The sequence below is a fragment of the Lagenorhynchus albirostris genome, chromosome 3, assembly GCF_949774975.1.
Source record: "Lagenorhynchus albirostris chromosome 3, mLagAlb1.1, whole genome shotgun sequence".
Taxonomy (NCBI): Eukaryota; Metazoa; Chordata; class Mammalia; order Artiodactyla; family Delphinidae; genus Lagenorhynchus; species Lagenorhynchus albirostris.
Window position 1 is genome coordinate 38,421,538 of NC_083097.1, and position 15,673 is coordinate 38,437,210.

Genomic DNA, 15,673 nt, shown 5'->3' on the forward strand with positions numbered 1-15,673 from the left:
CATTCTAGCTCCACGGTGCAATGTATGGAAGTGGAATCTATCTTAGTCCAATGTCAAGCATATCATTTGGTTACTCAGGTAAGCTTGTATTTCATTTCAACCTCAAATTAAGTTTTTGTTGTTGTATATTCTAGGCACAATTTTTTTATCGAGGGAATGAAGCTTATTTGATGTATTTGTATTAAATTCATTTGATAAATGTCAGAAGTAAAAACAAAGCTCACGTGTCAAGATGAATTTATAATACTTCCCCTAGCATATAAGATGGAGCATATGTTTTGTCAGTTTCAAAATTAATTTTAATTTTGTTTCAATAGTTTCTACATTTATTCCATCTACAGTAAACATTGAAAATATAGCATGTACAAAATATTATGTAGAGCACTGAAAAATGTTTACACATTATATTGAAGAAGTTTTAAGCAGTATGGAAAACTTAGGATTAGAAAAACACCCTCAGAACCATCCTACTTATGGACAACTTCTTGTTAATATTTTAGTGAGATTGTTTGAGAAAAATATATTGGAATAAACTGAAACCATGTGCTGAGGAGGAGCCTCATAAATTCAAAATATGGAAAGAACGACTACCAAATTGTTAGCGTTCGTAATCCTGAGGTAGTAAAATTCAGGGTGATTTTTTCTTTGTACTTTAAAAATTTTTGGAATATTTCACAATGATCTGTGTGATTTTTTTTTCTCAGAACAGAAACTTATTCTGTTTAAATATAAAATAATTACGCCCATTGTAAAGAAATCGAAACTACACAGAATTGTATAAAATAACAAATGAAACATTTTCCTCCTAACAGCCTCAGGGTTTGGTGAGTTCTCCTTTAGACTTAAAGGCTTTTATACTCGTATACCTGCATAGATAGTTGGTTTTACTTATATGCTTGTGTTGTGTGGGGTTACATGATTCCATTAAACAACTTCAGGAGATGTTGTTCACATGGTGCCTGGATGGTAAGTCTTAAGATCCATATATTATAGAAAAGGAGACTTAGAGAGATCTAATAACTAGGAGAACACTGAGCAGGCTTACCTGTCTGATTCTTTTGCCCAAGTTCACACTCTTTCAGCACAGCAAGTGGTTTCTCAGTGTTCCACCTCGACCTTTCCCAGAGCACATGTCCTAAGAGGACCAGGTGGGCTCTGTATGCCTCTTCTGACCCAGCCTCAAAACTCACGTGGCGCCACTTCCCATGTACAGTATTGGTCAAAGCAGTCACAAGCCCGTCCACATCCAGGGGCTGGGGAATTAGACTCCATCTCCTGATGAAAGAGTGGCACAGTCGCATTGTAGAAAAACATACTGTTGAGAGATATTGTTGCAGTGATCTTTGAAAACACAATATGCCAAAATAAAACTAGGAAAATAAATATCAGGAGAGTAAGATAGTATAGGAAATAACATCATGTAGTTCAGTGGGAAAGATGATCAGAATCAGCTTAAATCAGACTCTAAATCTTTTTAAAACAGAACACAGTAAAAAAGTAATATCAAACCATTTTTAATAAATAAATACAATCTCAGCATAGATAAGGACACATCTTCGAGTCCTGTGATTTTCTGCTTCTTATACGGGTGTAGTGACTCCTTAGATGGGTTCATGGAAAGGTTTTTGAGGGATTCAGATGAATGTGAAATTGGTCTGTGTGAATGTTTGTCTGGAAAGAGGGTAGATAGCTTTCATCCAATTCTTTCAGTGTCCTTGATCTGAAAAAGAAAAGGAAGAACCTCTACAGTACGTTGAAGTAGCTTCATACTTGGTTTGGAGGGCTTCAGGTCTAGGAGTTAGAGAGCAGAACCGTCTTTCTGCACTAATAGCTTCGCCTGTTCCTCAGCTTGACCACACCCACTTCTGCCTCTTTGCGGGAATGTCTGCCTTGGGAAGTGCCTGCATCCACACCATTTGCAGTTTGGTCCATAGGCTTTGCCCCATTTTCATTAAGCCTTTTATTGAAACAACAGCAAACAAATAGGCTTCTCAACTTCAGGATAGTAGATGAGCATTTTTAAATACACTATAGCTACAAATCTACCTATTCTAAAACAGACAGGAATTTTAATTCTGTTTTGTCTGAAATATTTCACAATAAAAAGCCATGGCATTAACAGGTTAAGGTAAGACTTGTGAGTATCATAGACAAAAGGACTTAAATAGTTTTCCTTTATTAGGAGGAATAGTAAATTCTACAGGAATTGAGCATGAAGTTAAGTTGCAGTATAAATATATTTTTCTGAAATTGTTTATATTTTCCACCCCTTATCTTCTTCTAGTCACTAGATGGTAGGAATAAAATTTAGGTCCTAAATGCCTTTTAAAATCAAGTTTTAAGAATTTTCTGATTATATCAATTTTATGCAAGGGAAGGTCCTAGCCTTCTTTTCAATGCAAAGAAAAACAAAGTGTATTTTCTACTTTGTAACTTGACCAGGATTTCCAGAACCCACCAACTTTCCACCCTGCTTGCTCAGGGCACAGCAGCTGCTCCTTCAGGAGCCCTTTGTGATGGTCTGTGGCCTGATGCTGTCAAACCTTTTGCCTAAAGTGGAACTTTGCAGTGTAGATGGATTGTATTTTGAGCTGCATCATATGGCTTTGTCCCTAAATTATTATTTTGCTGATGTTTTTAGGGATGAACAAGAAGCAGAAGGTGTCAGCCAAGGATGAGCCAGCTTCAAGCAGTAAAAACAGCAACGCATCACAGGTGTTGTAGCTAATCGGGTGACTGCCTCTGATGAGTGAACTCTAGCTCCCTTAGCTGGCAGGACTTCGATAAATACTCAGGCTTTTTAAGTCTGCAGAATTATTTTAAGTGGTTGTTACTCCTGCAGGAATGAAACTCACCCTAAAATGCCTTTATTCAATAAATATTCAATAAGTATGTATTGAGCTTCTACAAGAGTGTTGGACATCTCCAAGATATTGGGCTACAGTGATCATCAGCGATAGACAAATCCTCTTGGTGCCTGCGTTCTACTGAGTGGATATAAATAAACTAAATATATATTGAGATAGAAAGAATGCTAGATGTGGGTAAATCTTACAGAGAAGAATCAGGGGAAAGGGATGTTGAATGCTGTGGGATGCAAGATGGAACTCGAATGAATTTTAAATGGGGTGATCAGGAAAGGATGCTCTGAGAAGGTTCTATTTGAGTAAAGACCTATAGGTGGTGGGTGCACGAGCCATATGGCTCTCTGGGAGAAAGAACACTCCAGGCATAGAGAAGGGCAAACACAGATCCCTTGTTGTTTCAGAGAAAACAAGCATTCTGGACAAATTAAAATCCATCTGATGAATAATGTGACTTTAGATTATTTTAAAAAGAGTATAGCTAGTCTAGTGTCTGAAAACAAAAACAAACCCCCAGATTTTCTACATGAAATGTTTCTGAAACCTCTGTGGCTTAATGATGCTATAAATATGGGTTTGTTTTGGGTAGTTAGATGATCTAGAATAATTCATTTTAATGTTTGAAAAGATTATGCAACTTTAATTTTGTTTCCCTCTAAATAGAGATGCTAGGCTTCTGGTAAAAATAAATTTGAGTTCTAATTCTATGTTGTGAGGCTATTGAACTTTAATTTAGTATTTTTTAATTTGCTTGTTTTTGAGAGTAATTTAATTATGATTATGTACAGAAATTAAGTGATATAACAAATATAGATTGACATTAAGAGAGAATTCAAGGATTTTGCTGCTGGTCGAGATAGACCTTTTTTAAACCTCTGGAGCTATCTTAGTGACTATTACTTTTTAATGATGATTCTTTTTTTTCACTTGAATGACTGTCCCATTTTTACTCTAATTTTTAAATTCTTCTGGACTTCAGTCACAGAAAAAAGGACAGCAATCCCAGTTCCTGCAAAGCCGTAACTTAAAATGCATAGCCTTATGTGAAGGTAAGTTGAAAGTTTTACAATTCTCATAGCGTTAATTCTCTCTCTTATCTGTATTTAAAAGTTTAAGTGTGTTTACAAAATGCTCACAATGGACTAGAGAAAGCTTTATTCCTTATGACCATCTCTAAGGGCACAAATGGAAAATACTTACAACAGAGATCATAAAGGTTAAAACCAAAAAGCAGAATTGGCAAGAATTCAACTAGTGCTATATTTTATTCTTGGCAGATATTTCAGAATGGTAATTATCTCTTTCTGATCAAGTATTGCTTTTCTCTTTCGTTAATATACCCCCTCCCTCTTTATGTTGGTTTCTGAATGTATAATACCATAAAAAATCTGAAAGATGAACCAAGTGCTGAGTAGATAACCCAGTAGGCCTTTCTCATTCCTACACTGAAATTATTCTTCGATTCTGAACTTAGGACAGAAAATTGACAGGCGATTTGCAAGATCATATACTTTCCTTTGTTCTTGCTTTAAAATCTGACTTTGGCTAAAAGTTCATTTTTTTTTTCTTCTTGTGTTGGGAGTTTCGGTAGCCACTGTTTACTGTCTTTCAAGTTTTTCAACGTTTGATGGTTATAGAGGACGCTAAGTTGCTTTCTACATAGTTCCCAAGTCAGGACCTATTTGCCACCATAACACAAAAGTGATTTCCTTCCTATTGTTATGCTAATCGTGTTCCAGACATAAAATTGTTACTTGGCATGTCACTGTTTTTATTTACATTTCTTGATAGCTTCATAAGGTGAAAGAAACATTTTCCATATGTTAATTTGTACATGCATTTTTGCTTTTAGATTTCTAAGAGAAGGGATACAGTAACTTAGAATAAATAGTTCTTTAATTTTCTCTTCCATTTACAGTGATCACCTCACCTGACCTGCACAAACATGGAGAGATATGGGTCGTCCCAAATACTGATCATGTCTGCACACGGTTCTTTTTTGTGTAAGTGTAAAAACTTAAAATCCTATGTTACTGTCTTCTCCATAAGTGAGGTAGTAGTGACTACATTATTCTTAGGTCACTTTAGCTGCCAAAATATAGCAGACACGTATTTTCTCATCAACTCAATGTTTTTGTTTTATTTTACTAAGCTGTGAAAAACGGGGGTGTTTAAATGCTATTAACTTAGAAGAATTGAAGAAAAACATGGTCTCTTTAACCACTATCTGTGTGTGTGTATGTATACCTGTGTATATAAGTGTATATATACATACGTACAGATCTTATATGTATCTAGATAGATATATACACACACATAAATATACACATATATTATCTATAGATTTAAAAAAATATTAGACCTGGGAATGAGGAAAACAATGAGAAAGTCTTCTTCCTATAAAAAGTTGATCTGCATTCCATATGATATAGGCTGGCAATGCCGGGCATGTTAATGTGGGTTTTTTGACACAGCTATAGTGTCAAAAAGCTATATAAGAGCTGCATCAAAATACAAGAGTGGTATTTTTCTTCCCTAAGTAAATGAGTGTAGTAGATCTGTCTGATTTTTACCCACCTTGCTTAACTCTCAACTTTTTCCCATGCCTGAGCCTTCCTCATCCACGGTCCTGTCACAGAAAGGACCTCAAGGAAGAGTTGAGTATATCTATTTTGTACGTTTATGTAACTTTCTAAAAAGAAGCTGGAAAAATGCACTGACTTGTTTTATAAGCCATGTCAAAATGACTGTATCATGATTACTTCAATACATAGCATAGCTGGAGCAGGCTACATCTGCAGCATTTGATCTGTTAGCTTATTGACTGACGGTTCACAATGAAAATTTTATGAACTGCCTGGTTTTCTTTTGGTTGGTCTGAAAAGTGTGATTTTCTTATGATCCAGATTTATATATTATGTATTTATCTATCTTTTGTGTTTATGTTACATATTAATATATAGATTACATAGTATGAGACATATACATACCTATAGATTTCATTCTTAGTGGCAAGACAGCAATGAGTATAGTAAAAAGAACCCTGCTGCTTTTGATCAGACAGTTTGTGTCTAGGCTCACCAGTTATTAGTGAGGTGACATTGGCCAAGCTGCATAACCTCTCTAAGCTTCCTCAGTAGACGCAATATAACATCATCAATAGATGACAGTAGAACAATATACCGGTATCAGTTAGAATCCCAGCAGGAAACCACTGGCCCTTAAGGAACGAGATAATTTCTATCATTCACAGTTAGATCACTTACAAAAGTGTGATTATAGGGAAATCATAGGTCTAGGACAGTAACCTGGAGCTAGTAGCACCAGAGCTATTATACATCCTCAGGTCCAAAAAGATAAGAATAGGAAGCAGTTATCAGAACCTGGTAGGAGAGCCATTTCTAGTTCATCAGCTTTGACAGGAGTCATGGCCTCCAGTTCAGGGACTAGGCAGCCCAAGGTGACCTTGTGGGGCTGGAACCAAGCAAAACCTTGACCTCGCCCTCCGCATTGGCCAAACTCTACCAGAAACTAGAGGGCAAGGGAGCATATTGACCAAGTCCATAGAAGTCACCCTCCTGGGGCAGAAGGCAAGGTAGAGAAGTGTACAGCCATGGCTCTGGAGGCTCCCAGGATAGCTGTCTGCTTTTTAAGGTTATGATTCAGATTAAGGTATAGCACAGTGCAGGTCTCCACGGAAAGGCACTCATTGAATATCTTTTCCCTTCTTCTATCTTGCTCATCTTGACTCATATCCATTGTTAGAAGGTCGGCCTTCCAAAAGACGCCTCCAATCACAAAGTTATTTCATTGTGTGAGCTGGAGATTTTCATGGAAAAGTAACTCCAGAGGCCTTTCCTTAGCTTGTCGTTAATCAGTTAATCTGCTCCTTTTAGCATCTTGCTAAAATTCATAGTTGTTGAGCTAAATAACATTAGACATGGAAGTAGGCAGTAAACATTTCTCGTGTTACCTCTTGGCGGTTTTACATAAATTACATGTAAACTAAATCAGTGGAGGTATATGTGTGGGTGTGTGTATGTTAACTGGAGAGAAGGATTTCTATATTTCATAAGAAAAAAGCGAGGAAAGACCGTCTGAAGAAAAGAGAAGAAAAAGCCTTCAGTACACTCAGATACTTTCCAAATAATGCAAAGGAAAAAATTCTATTAAGGTAATGATTTTCATTCCTTTATAAACACAAATGAGACTTCATTATTTTTTCCTGCTCCCTCAGGAGAGAAGGAACTAATTAAGGAAAATTGATGAGATTCAAAACACATGAAAAGGAGAATCCATTCACTAATGTACATTCTAATTACAACCATCAGTTTTCCTTCTTTATAAAAGATATAATCACAGAGTTCTGCTAGTGATGTGCCTGCCTGGTGAATGGCACTATCTAGGAAAAGAATAAATTGAGGAGAAAGAAGTGAGTTATCAAATATACCATAATCAGACAGAAACTCAATTTCTATTCTTATTTCATCCTTTCTTTTTTTTAACACATTATGTGATCTCTAAAGTTAGATGCTTTGCCTGATGACTAGGATATAAATTGGTGAGGTCTCCTTTTTATCTGTTACTAACTGAAAATACTAAAAATTGTATAAATTCTATGCTAATCTGACTTCCAGAGTGGAGATAATAAAATGTATAAAATTAAATAAATAAATAAAACGGTCATCTAATATCCTAATCACATTCTTCCCAATAAGTAAACAATAACAGAGAATGAGAGAAAAATGGAGGAAACTTTAGAACAGGGTATCACAAAAAATTAAAAGTAAAATTTAAAGGAAGATATCTGTTAGGAAAAAATAAGAGAGTAAGAAGTTTGAAAAAAATTTGTTGGAAGACTCCAAAAATGAATAAACTTAATCAAAGATAAGTGCTTCAGGCAAAAGGTAATAATTCAGATGTTAAGAACAGATTCCAGACGGTTCTGAGGGTCTAGGAATTGTTGCTAGAGCTTGATTTTGTTACTGACCTTGAGACACGTGTGTAAAGACATTAAGGTCAATATGTAGAAATAAGGCAGCTATTTTAAAAAGGGCCAGAAGTTTCACAGGGGGTGTGAAAACCACAGAGACGTATGGTGCTCCAGTCATATACAACAAAAATGTTATGAAATGGGGATTTTAAAGCTAGAGAGGAAAACTTATTATTGGTGTTTTCCAGAAATAGGAATAAATAATAAAATCCAAGAGAAGGTAATTGATGATTTGGCAGGTTAACAGATTAGGTGTATCTAGTGCCATGGGCACCCCATGTTACACTGCCCCCACCACTGCCATAGTGTAAACTCGTAGAGATAGGAGTGTGTCTTCTCCCTCAACTGTCTGGGACCAAGGAAAGGTTAAGAACTGCCAGGTTTTTGTATCTTGCTTATTATCTGGTGTTACAACCTACATGTTTGATGCTTTAGTGGTTCTCTGATTTAGAGCAGGCAGATCTGCAAATGAATCGTTTCCATAGTTTCTCTATTACGTCGATTTAAGGTATCTATTTCTCAAAATATTTCAAGAAGTTCAGAAATTTAGGAGCAAGAAGGACCAAATAAAACAAGACTATCTGCAGAAAAGTGATGCAGGGTATTTTCAGTTCTTGCGTCAAGCAGATGTCGGTGCTAAATAAATTTCAGGAATTCCTATCTAAAGTCTATTCCATCTTTTAAGGTCTAGCTCAAATAACACCTCTTCTATGAAGCTCCTAATCAAAATTAATCTCTCTTCCTGGTATTCCTACAACTCAGTGCAGAACTTCAATTTAAAATTCAGTTTATTCATTGTATCTGACTCTTCCACAAGACTGAACTCCTAAAAGGCAGACTCCTACTCTTGTGTTTTTACTGTCCTGCGTGCCCTGCATCACCTTGCACGGTACCTGATGTACAGCTGCTTGTCAGCAAATTTTTAATGAATGAACAGAAGAAGGCAAAAAGGCAAATATTTTGGAATATGTATTGTTTTAATTTTAGGTCAAAGTTTGAAATATATCTAAAAAGGTAGCTACAGGAAAAATGTATAAAATAATTGTATCATGGCTGTTACATGAAATAAGAGATACTTTGCATCATGATTTTGCAAAAGGTACACAGTGTTTGAATGGGAACATAGCAAGGAGACAGCTTATTTATGAAGTTAAAAGATAGGACATTCAGTCATGGCTCAGTGACATAAATTGTGTGACATCAAGCTGATATGATCTGGGAGCTTTGCTTTATCCCAAGTCTATAATGAATCCAATTTCTCTGTCTCTAACCCAGATCTCTTTCCAAGATTGAAACTGCCACATCACTCCCCTGCTTAAAAGTCTTTGATAGCTGCTTACTACTTATAAGATGAAGTCCAGTCTCCTTTACAAAGGGAACCAACTGATTCCTTGGTGCTTTGTTCTTCCTTCAATACCACTGCGTTGAAGGTGGAGGAGATCCAATCTCCAGCTGCATGGCCCACCATTTTTCATTGCCCGCTGTTTCTCACCCCAGGATGTTATGCTGCACAACCTGAACTGTATGCTGGGATTTCCACACTCCATGCTTTTGCTCTTTCCTTTCTCCATTAATCTTGGATTCTCTCTTCCATTTTCTTCCCTCATATTGTTTATCTAATTCCCACTCCTCTTTTAAATCTTAATGTATGTCTTCCCTCCTCCCAGAAACTTACCTTGATGCCTTTGTGCTGCTCCCTTTTGTTACTGTGTAATACCCTGGGCTTGTGTTTATTACTGGATTGTTCTTTTTTATGTATCGTCTTCTCCATTAACTCTGTATACCTCTTGAGGTCAGGGACTATACAGCTCATTTGTGTTTGCGTACCTAGCACAGCGCTTGGCAGGTACGTAGGAATGAATGAAATGCCCATTTTAGAACTGCTTGCTGGATATTTTGTCCCCCAAAGTCCACTAATACCTTAAAATCATCATGTACAAAGTGGAACCCATTATTGCTGTAGTTTTCAATTCCTTTTTCCATGCTCACTAGTCATCAGTTCCCAATTCCATCTTTTCACAGTTTTCTTCTATAAACACCTTTGTTTCAGTGTGTATCGTTCTCTCCCCTAGAGTGCACCAAAAGGTTACTAGTTATTTTCCACACTTCTGCTTTCTTCATTGCTCCTAATCTGTTTTTTAAAATGCCAGATTTTTTAAACATTGCCATCCTTACACCAGTGATGCCTGTTCAATGTACAGAAACTGAAATCAAAGGTAAGCAAAAAGAGAGACAATCACCCGTCATATTCCCACTTAGAGTTAGCTGTGGTTAATAAGATCATACAATTTATACCACATTATTTTTCCAGAAGGAGAGTTTGATTATTCCCTGCTCATACAGGCTGATAGTTATTAACAAATAAAAACATGGCATTCTGCAATATAGTGCCCATCTGACTTGACTTCAGTTACCCATACAAACCACTGATTGAATAAAATTATTATCCAAGCTGTTTCTTGAAAAAAACTTGGAATTCTTTTCCCCGCTAATGTGCCTTTGCTCGGTCAGTAGGAGTGGTTGGCTTTCTCACCAGCTCAGCCTTTAGCCAGTCTTTCCAGACTTAACTGTATGGTCTTTTCCGTGGGGCCTCTCCCGGTGTCCCACTCAGACAGGATCCGTCTTTACTGTCAGTTCTGCTTGCCCTTTCTTTGTATCACCCAGGCTGCCTTATCCTCCAGTTATTTGCATAACTCTGTTATCTCCCCTAGTAAAAGGCAAATTCTGTCCGTGTTTGGGAATCTTACATCTCGTGCAGAAACACGTAATACATATTGAATGAAAGCAATGACAAAAGACTGAATGTTCTAACTTAATAGACAGATTTATACACGGGCTCTGAAGCAGACAGTACACTACAGCATCAGATTTCTTACAAGAACTTTGGAGAAGTGCTGGATATCATTGAGTTCACATTGAATTTCTCCTCTCTGTGACTAATGAAAAACAGTGCTATCATTTCTGGCTTCCAGATTTAGGGAGTCAGAAAACAAGTGTAGGGCTTCCCTGGTGGCGCTGTGGTTGAGAGTCCTCCTGCCGATGCAGGGGACACGGGTTCGTGCCCCGGTCCGGGAAGATCCCACATGCCGCGGAGCAGCTAGGCGCGTGAGCCATGGCCGCTGAGCCTGCGCGTCCGGAGCCTGTGCTCCGCAATGGGAGAGGCCACAACAGTGAGAGGCCCGCGTACCGCAGAAAAAAAAAAAAAGAAAAGAAAACAAATGTATGTGAACCAATCTTAAAACTGTCACAGAGCTGCTATAATCAGTTTGAAAATAAAGGTTGTCAATACATTTAAGTTTTTGTCCATGAAATTTCCTGACATACCCAAGAGAGTTCCAGATAGCCAGATTCCATCTATTGTCTCATAGCTTTTAAAGCAAATTGGTTTATTATTTATTAAAATTTCAGTTATCTTTTTATACTCCTAGGAACATAAGTAATTTTTGTCTTCTTTTAGATGGTTTCATTTTTCCTTCTGTAGAAAACCCCAGTCAAGTGTATCATTTCCCTATTGATATCATTCTTGCTGTATTTCTTTCTTTTTTTTAATTTTGTTGCTGCCTGGACGTAAGTGAACTTCAGTGTTATATTAACAACTTAGTGTTTGTCTGCAATACTAATAAATAGCTGCAAAATAATCTGTATGCTATATTGTAATAAATGTCTTAATGCCACTAGTAATTCATTTATCTAAGCCCTGCTGGTTGACCAATTCAAATGGTAGTTGGTTTTACCTTTATTATTACATAGGCTTGATAATTTAAGACACCTGAATGCCTTTGACTGATTTTATCCTTCAGCCCGCAGCTGTTGTGTTTCCTTATGGGCTTCATAGACAATGGAAAAATCAGCATTTTCTTAATACTTTCAATCTCATTCTCTCACTCTTGCTCTCTATTCTCTCCTCCTCCTGTGTTCTTTCTATAAATTATTATAGTTTATTTAAAGAATGTGAGTCTCATCTCCTCTCCATTAACTTCAAATGCTTTTTATGTGTCAATGAATGTGTAATACTTGGATATAGCAAACGCTTCCGTTTGACTGGGAAATAGAGTGAGGGAGGAGTGATGGGTCATGACTAGAGAAGAAGTTTAGGTTTGGATTATGAAGGACCCAGGTGTGCCATGCCAGTGACATTGGATCTTGTTCTGCAAGTGAAGCGAAGGCCATTTGCATCACTCTAGCAGGGCAGAGAATAGTCTTATAGGAGGGATGGGGGGATAAGTGTAGAGATAGAAAGATCAGTTATAATGTCATTACAATAGTCTAGGTCAGCGTTTCTCACTACAGAAAGAAATGAATTTGACATTGTGACTTGGGAAAGAACAATCTTACTTTGTGTGGTGCAGTCAGTACTCTCTGTCCTACTTTATTCTAATTTCATTGGAAAATGCTAGCCTGGACAACCTAATTTCAAAGCCTGCTAACTGTACACAACCTGCCACTTGAAAATCACCCATTTAGGTGAATGATAATGAATGCCTAAACGAAGGTGATGGTATTAGATGGAGAGAAGATGCAAGTGGGAATAACTAGGGAAATGGAAGCAACATAACTTGATGATGTATTGGATTTGGGCACGTGGAATAACCAAGAATGACTGAAGTTTTCTTGTTGGTGGGGTGGGTAGATGATGGTAGTTCAAACTGAGATATTGACAGAGTAGAAAAGAGCAGTCAGTTTTGTATTAAGAAGTTAAGTTCAACTTTGAATATACCACCTCTGTGATTTCTGTAGGAAATTTATAGTTAGGGAAAGATGTAAGGACTGGCGATACAGTTTTAGGAATCAGCATGTGGGTGATAGTTACAACAATGGGACAGATTAAAGTAAAGTGAGTTTGCATATCATAAAAAGAGGGAACACTGAGGAGGGAATTGTGGATAAAACCAGCATTGAAATGGGAGGCCAGGGGAGAGAATGCAATGAAAGAGACTGAGAATTAATAATCAAAGGGCCAACTAGGGAGGGAAGAGATGATATAGCTTTAAGAAAAAGAGCAGTCAGCTGTATCACATGCTGCAGACATAGCAGATACAGTCTCCTGAATTTATCAGCTAGGAGGCCATGGGCAACCATTGTCAAATACTTTTCAGTAGAGTAGTAGGATCTGAAGAATGATTGCAGTGGGTTGAGGAAAAAATGAGAAGTTTTAATGTATTACAGGCAAACCTTAATCAAGGTCAACTTTAAGTTGAAAAGAACAGAGATGGTAATATGTAGGCTGGTATCTATTAAGCTGAAAATATCTTATATAAACACCTATTAGGAAACTTAGAATGGAGATACATGGTAGACTGGTATCAGAAGTTGGGAAGCCATCAAGAACCAGAGCAGTTCTGAGACCTGCCACTCTTCCCGCTTCTCTCAGAGCACTATGGTTTCCTTTGTGTCTGGTTCATTCTCTTTTCGTCAGTCTCTTTTGTTTTCCATAATCTCTATCGTAGAGGAGCTAGGCCAGTTGGTTTGATAAAACACCATTATCTCATGTGGGCCAAGCCTGCAAGGCAGGTTGCTTCCCCAGCCTTGGCTCAGAATTATGGATGGCTTAGCTTACCCTTGGTCCAGTGAGTAGCCTGGATTTATACAAAAACCAGGCTAACATATTTTACTTGCCCAATAAAATATATCTTTACACAGTTTGCTACAAAACACTCGATTAGATCTAGGTCTAAAGCATTTCACTTTACACATTCTCTAGTTTGTAACAGAGCACTTATCGTTTGAACTCCTGGGAAAGTAATTACAACTGGGCTTTGTACCACATATCCCATTCTTTTTTTTACAATAATGTCTCACCATTGGGTGCCTTATGTATACGTATGTGTGTGTGTATTTGCACGGTAAAAATTAACCAAGTAGGCAAACTTGGGCCACTTCTTAGGAGTTTAAACTCGATATAGATGCAACCATCACTAGGTTTTTAAGTAGTTGATTATGTAAGGACCTAAGTTCTCATTGTTATGTGTCATCTATTTCATTTTTCTGTACTGTGCTATTTCAGGAGAATTTAAGCATGGTGAGGAAAAGACAGTGGCACACATTAATCTTTGAGACACTATGCTTACACCCCTGGTTATCTATTTTGAAGTAATTACCACTTCTCTAAAGCTTCTGTCTCGAAGTCATTTTTATGAAGTAAAATTAATTCATCACCTATTCTACTCTGAATATTATCATGGAAGTTTAAAAATTCATTCTTGGGAAATTCTTATTGCCCAAGTAAGTTTATTTGAGGAAATGAATTATCATCTAAAATGTAATTACTTCTTTCTAAAGGACTTAGTAATTGCTGTCCTTTAAAGTTATATTTTCACTTCTATTGCTTAGCTAAACTTAGCAGACTGGCATTCTTGTGTGTAGTACCAGCATAAATAAGAATATTGTTGTAGTCAGACTAAACAGAGCAACCAGTGATAAAAAAAAATGCAGCACTGATTACAACAGAATAATAATTAGAAGGCAGGAATGGCAAAGGAGCAATGGTGGAAATTGAAGTGATTTTTCTGAGAGTGTCACTGATCAGAAAATAAATGATTGAAGTAGGAGTGGAGTTAAGAAATCCAGAACCCAAGGAACATAAAACTGAAGTCAGTATCTTCTTTCTCAGCAGGCTTCTTATAACAACTGCTGTGGAAAAGGTTTGCAGAGCCAAAGACACTGGGGCGCTTCCCGCATCTCAGGCAATGCTTTATGTGAGGTTAAAAAGTTAAAATTAAAAAGGAAGGGTCAAATCAGGGCATGACGTAGAATAATCACGTGTTCAGTAATGTGAGCACATTATTAAACCCAACTGAGAAGCACCTGTCTCTGGCTCTTGATTCCCTTGGGCTGTACTTTAGGTACCAGACAGCATTTCTAAGCTGTCTTAAATGCTTTGGGGATGTTTTTGAATGTTTCTTCTTTTCGAATGTTTTATGTTTCTGTGTCTTGTGTTTTAGCTACGAAGATGGCCAAGTGGGAGACACAAATATTAACACACAAGAAGGAGGCATTCACAAAGAGATCCTTCGAGTAATTGGTAATCAAACTGCTACTGGTTAAAGGACCACCATTTAATTAACATGATTTGAAAGCCTTCCTCGGGTTCAAAGCTGGATTTTGAACTGAAGAAGATGATAAAATAATTTATTGTTATTATAAACAAAATTAACCCTTTGAATACTGATTTTTTTCTTAGTATTTCTAAGTTTCTCATTAAATACCTAAAATGGTATAAAATTTATCAATTGTAGGGTTATGGAATCTAGTAATAAAATTACAACAGCACTTAAACTGAAGTTTGGGTTCCTCACACAATAAACAGATTGAAAAAACAGTTTTGTGCTGATATTTTTATATTAAACTCTTTAATTGGAAATTTGGTATTATATACCGACATCTTAGGGTACAAAAATAGAACTGAAAGCATTTTATAATGGCGTCTAAATCTATAAGATACTTTGCAATAAGTGTAATGTTTGCACATTCTGATGTGCTATATAATTAGCGGTATGAACATTCGAATGTGTGGGGGAGGGATGTTTCCTAATCTGTTACTTTTCCATATACAAAAGCAATTAGGTCTTAGATACAATGCTTTGCCCAAAAGTATGTAATATACATATCTATAGATTCATGCATCAAAATGTATGATCGTGCATATATGTGTGTATGTACACATACGTGTATTTTAACAACAGATGGCACAGCTCCACAATTCTGTTCTCATTCAATGGAAAGAAAATAATGTTCAGTAAGCAAATAATATTCTCTCTGGACATAAACCAAGATATGAGCCAAATTCACCACTGCTCATTCACTGAAAATATTTGCA

General features: G+C 36.8%; 1 protein-coding gene across 1 annotated transcript in view; it reads left to right on the plus strand.

Annotated features, from left to right (window-relative positions):
• PARP8 (poly(ADP-ribose) polymerase family member 8) overlaps nucleotides 1-15,019 on the plus strand; it is a 92,376-nt gene extending 77,357 nt beyond the window's left edge. The window contains exons 21-25 of the mRNA XM_060146303.1: nucleotides 9-78; nucleotides 2,642-2,715; nucleotides 3,844-3,913; nucleotides 4,783-4,867; nucleotides 14,799-15,019. Of these exons, the coding sequence (XP_060002286.1) occupies nucleotides 9-78; nucleotides 2,642-2,715; nucleotides 3,844-3,913; nucleotides 4,783-4,867; nucleotides 14,799-14,901 (402 nt within the window). The 3' untranslated portion in view covers nucleotides 14,902-15,019. The remainder of the gene's footprint in view (nucleotides 1-8; nucleotides 79-2,641; nucleotides 2,716-3,843; nucleotides 3,914-4,782; nucleotides 4,868-14,798) is intronic.
• The last annotated feature ends 654 nt before the right edge of the window (nucleotides 15,020-15,673 follow it).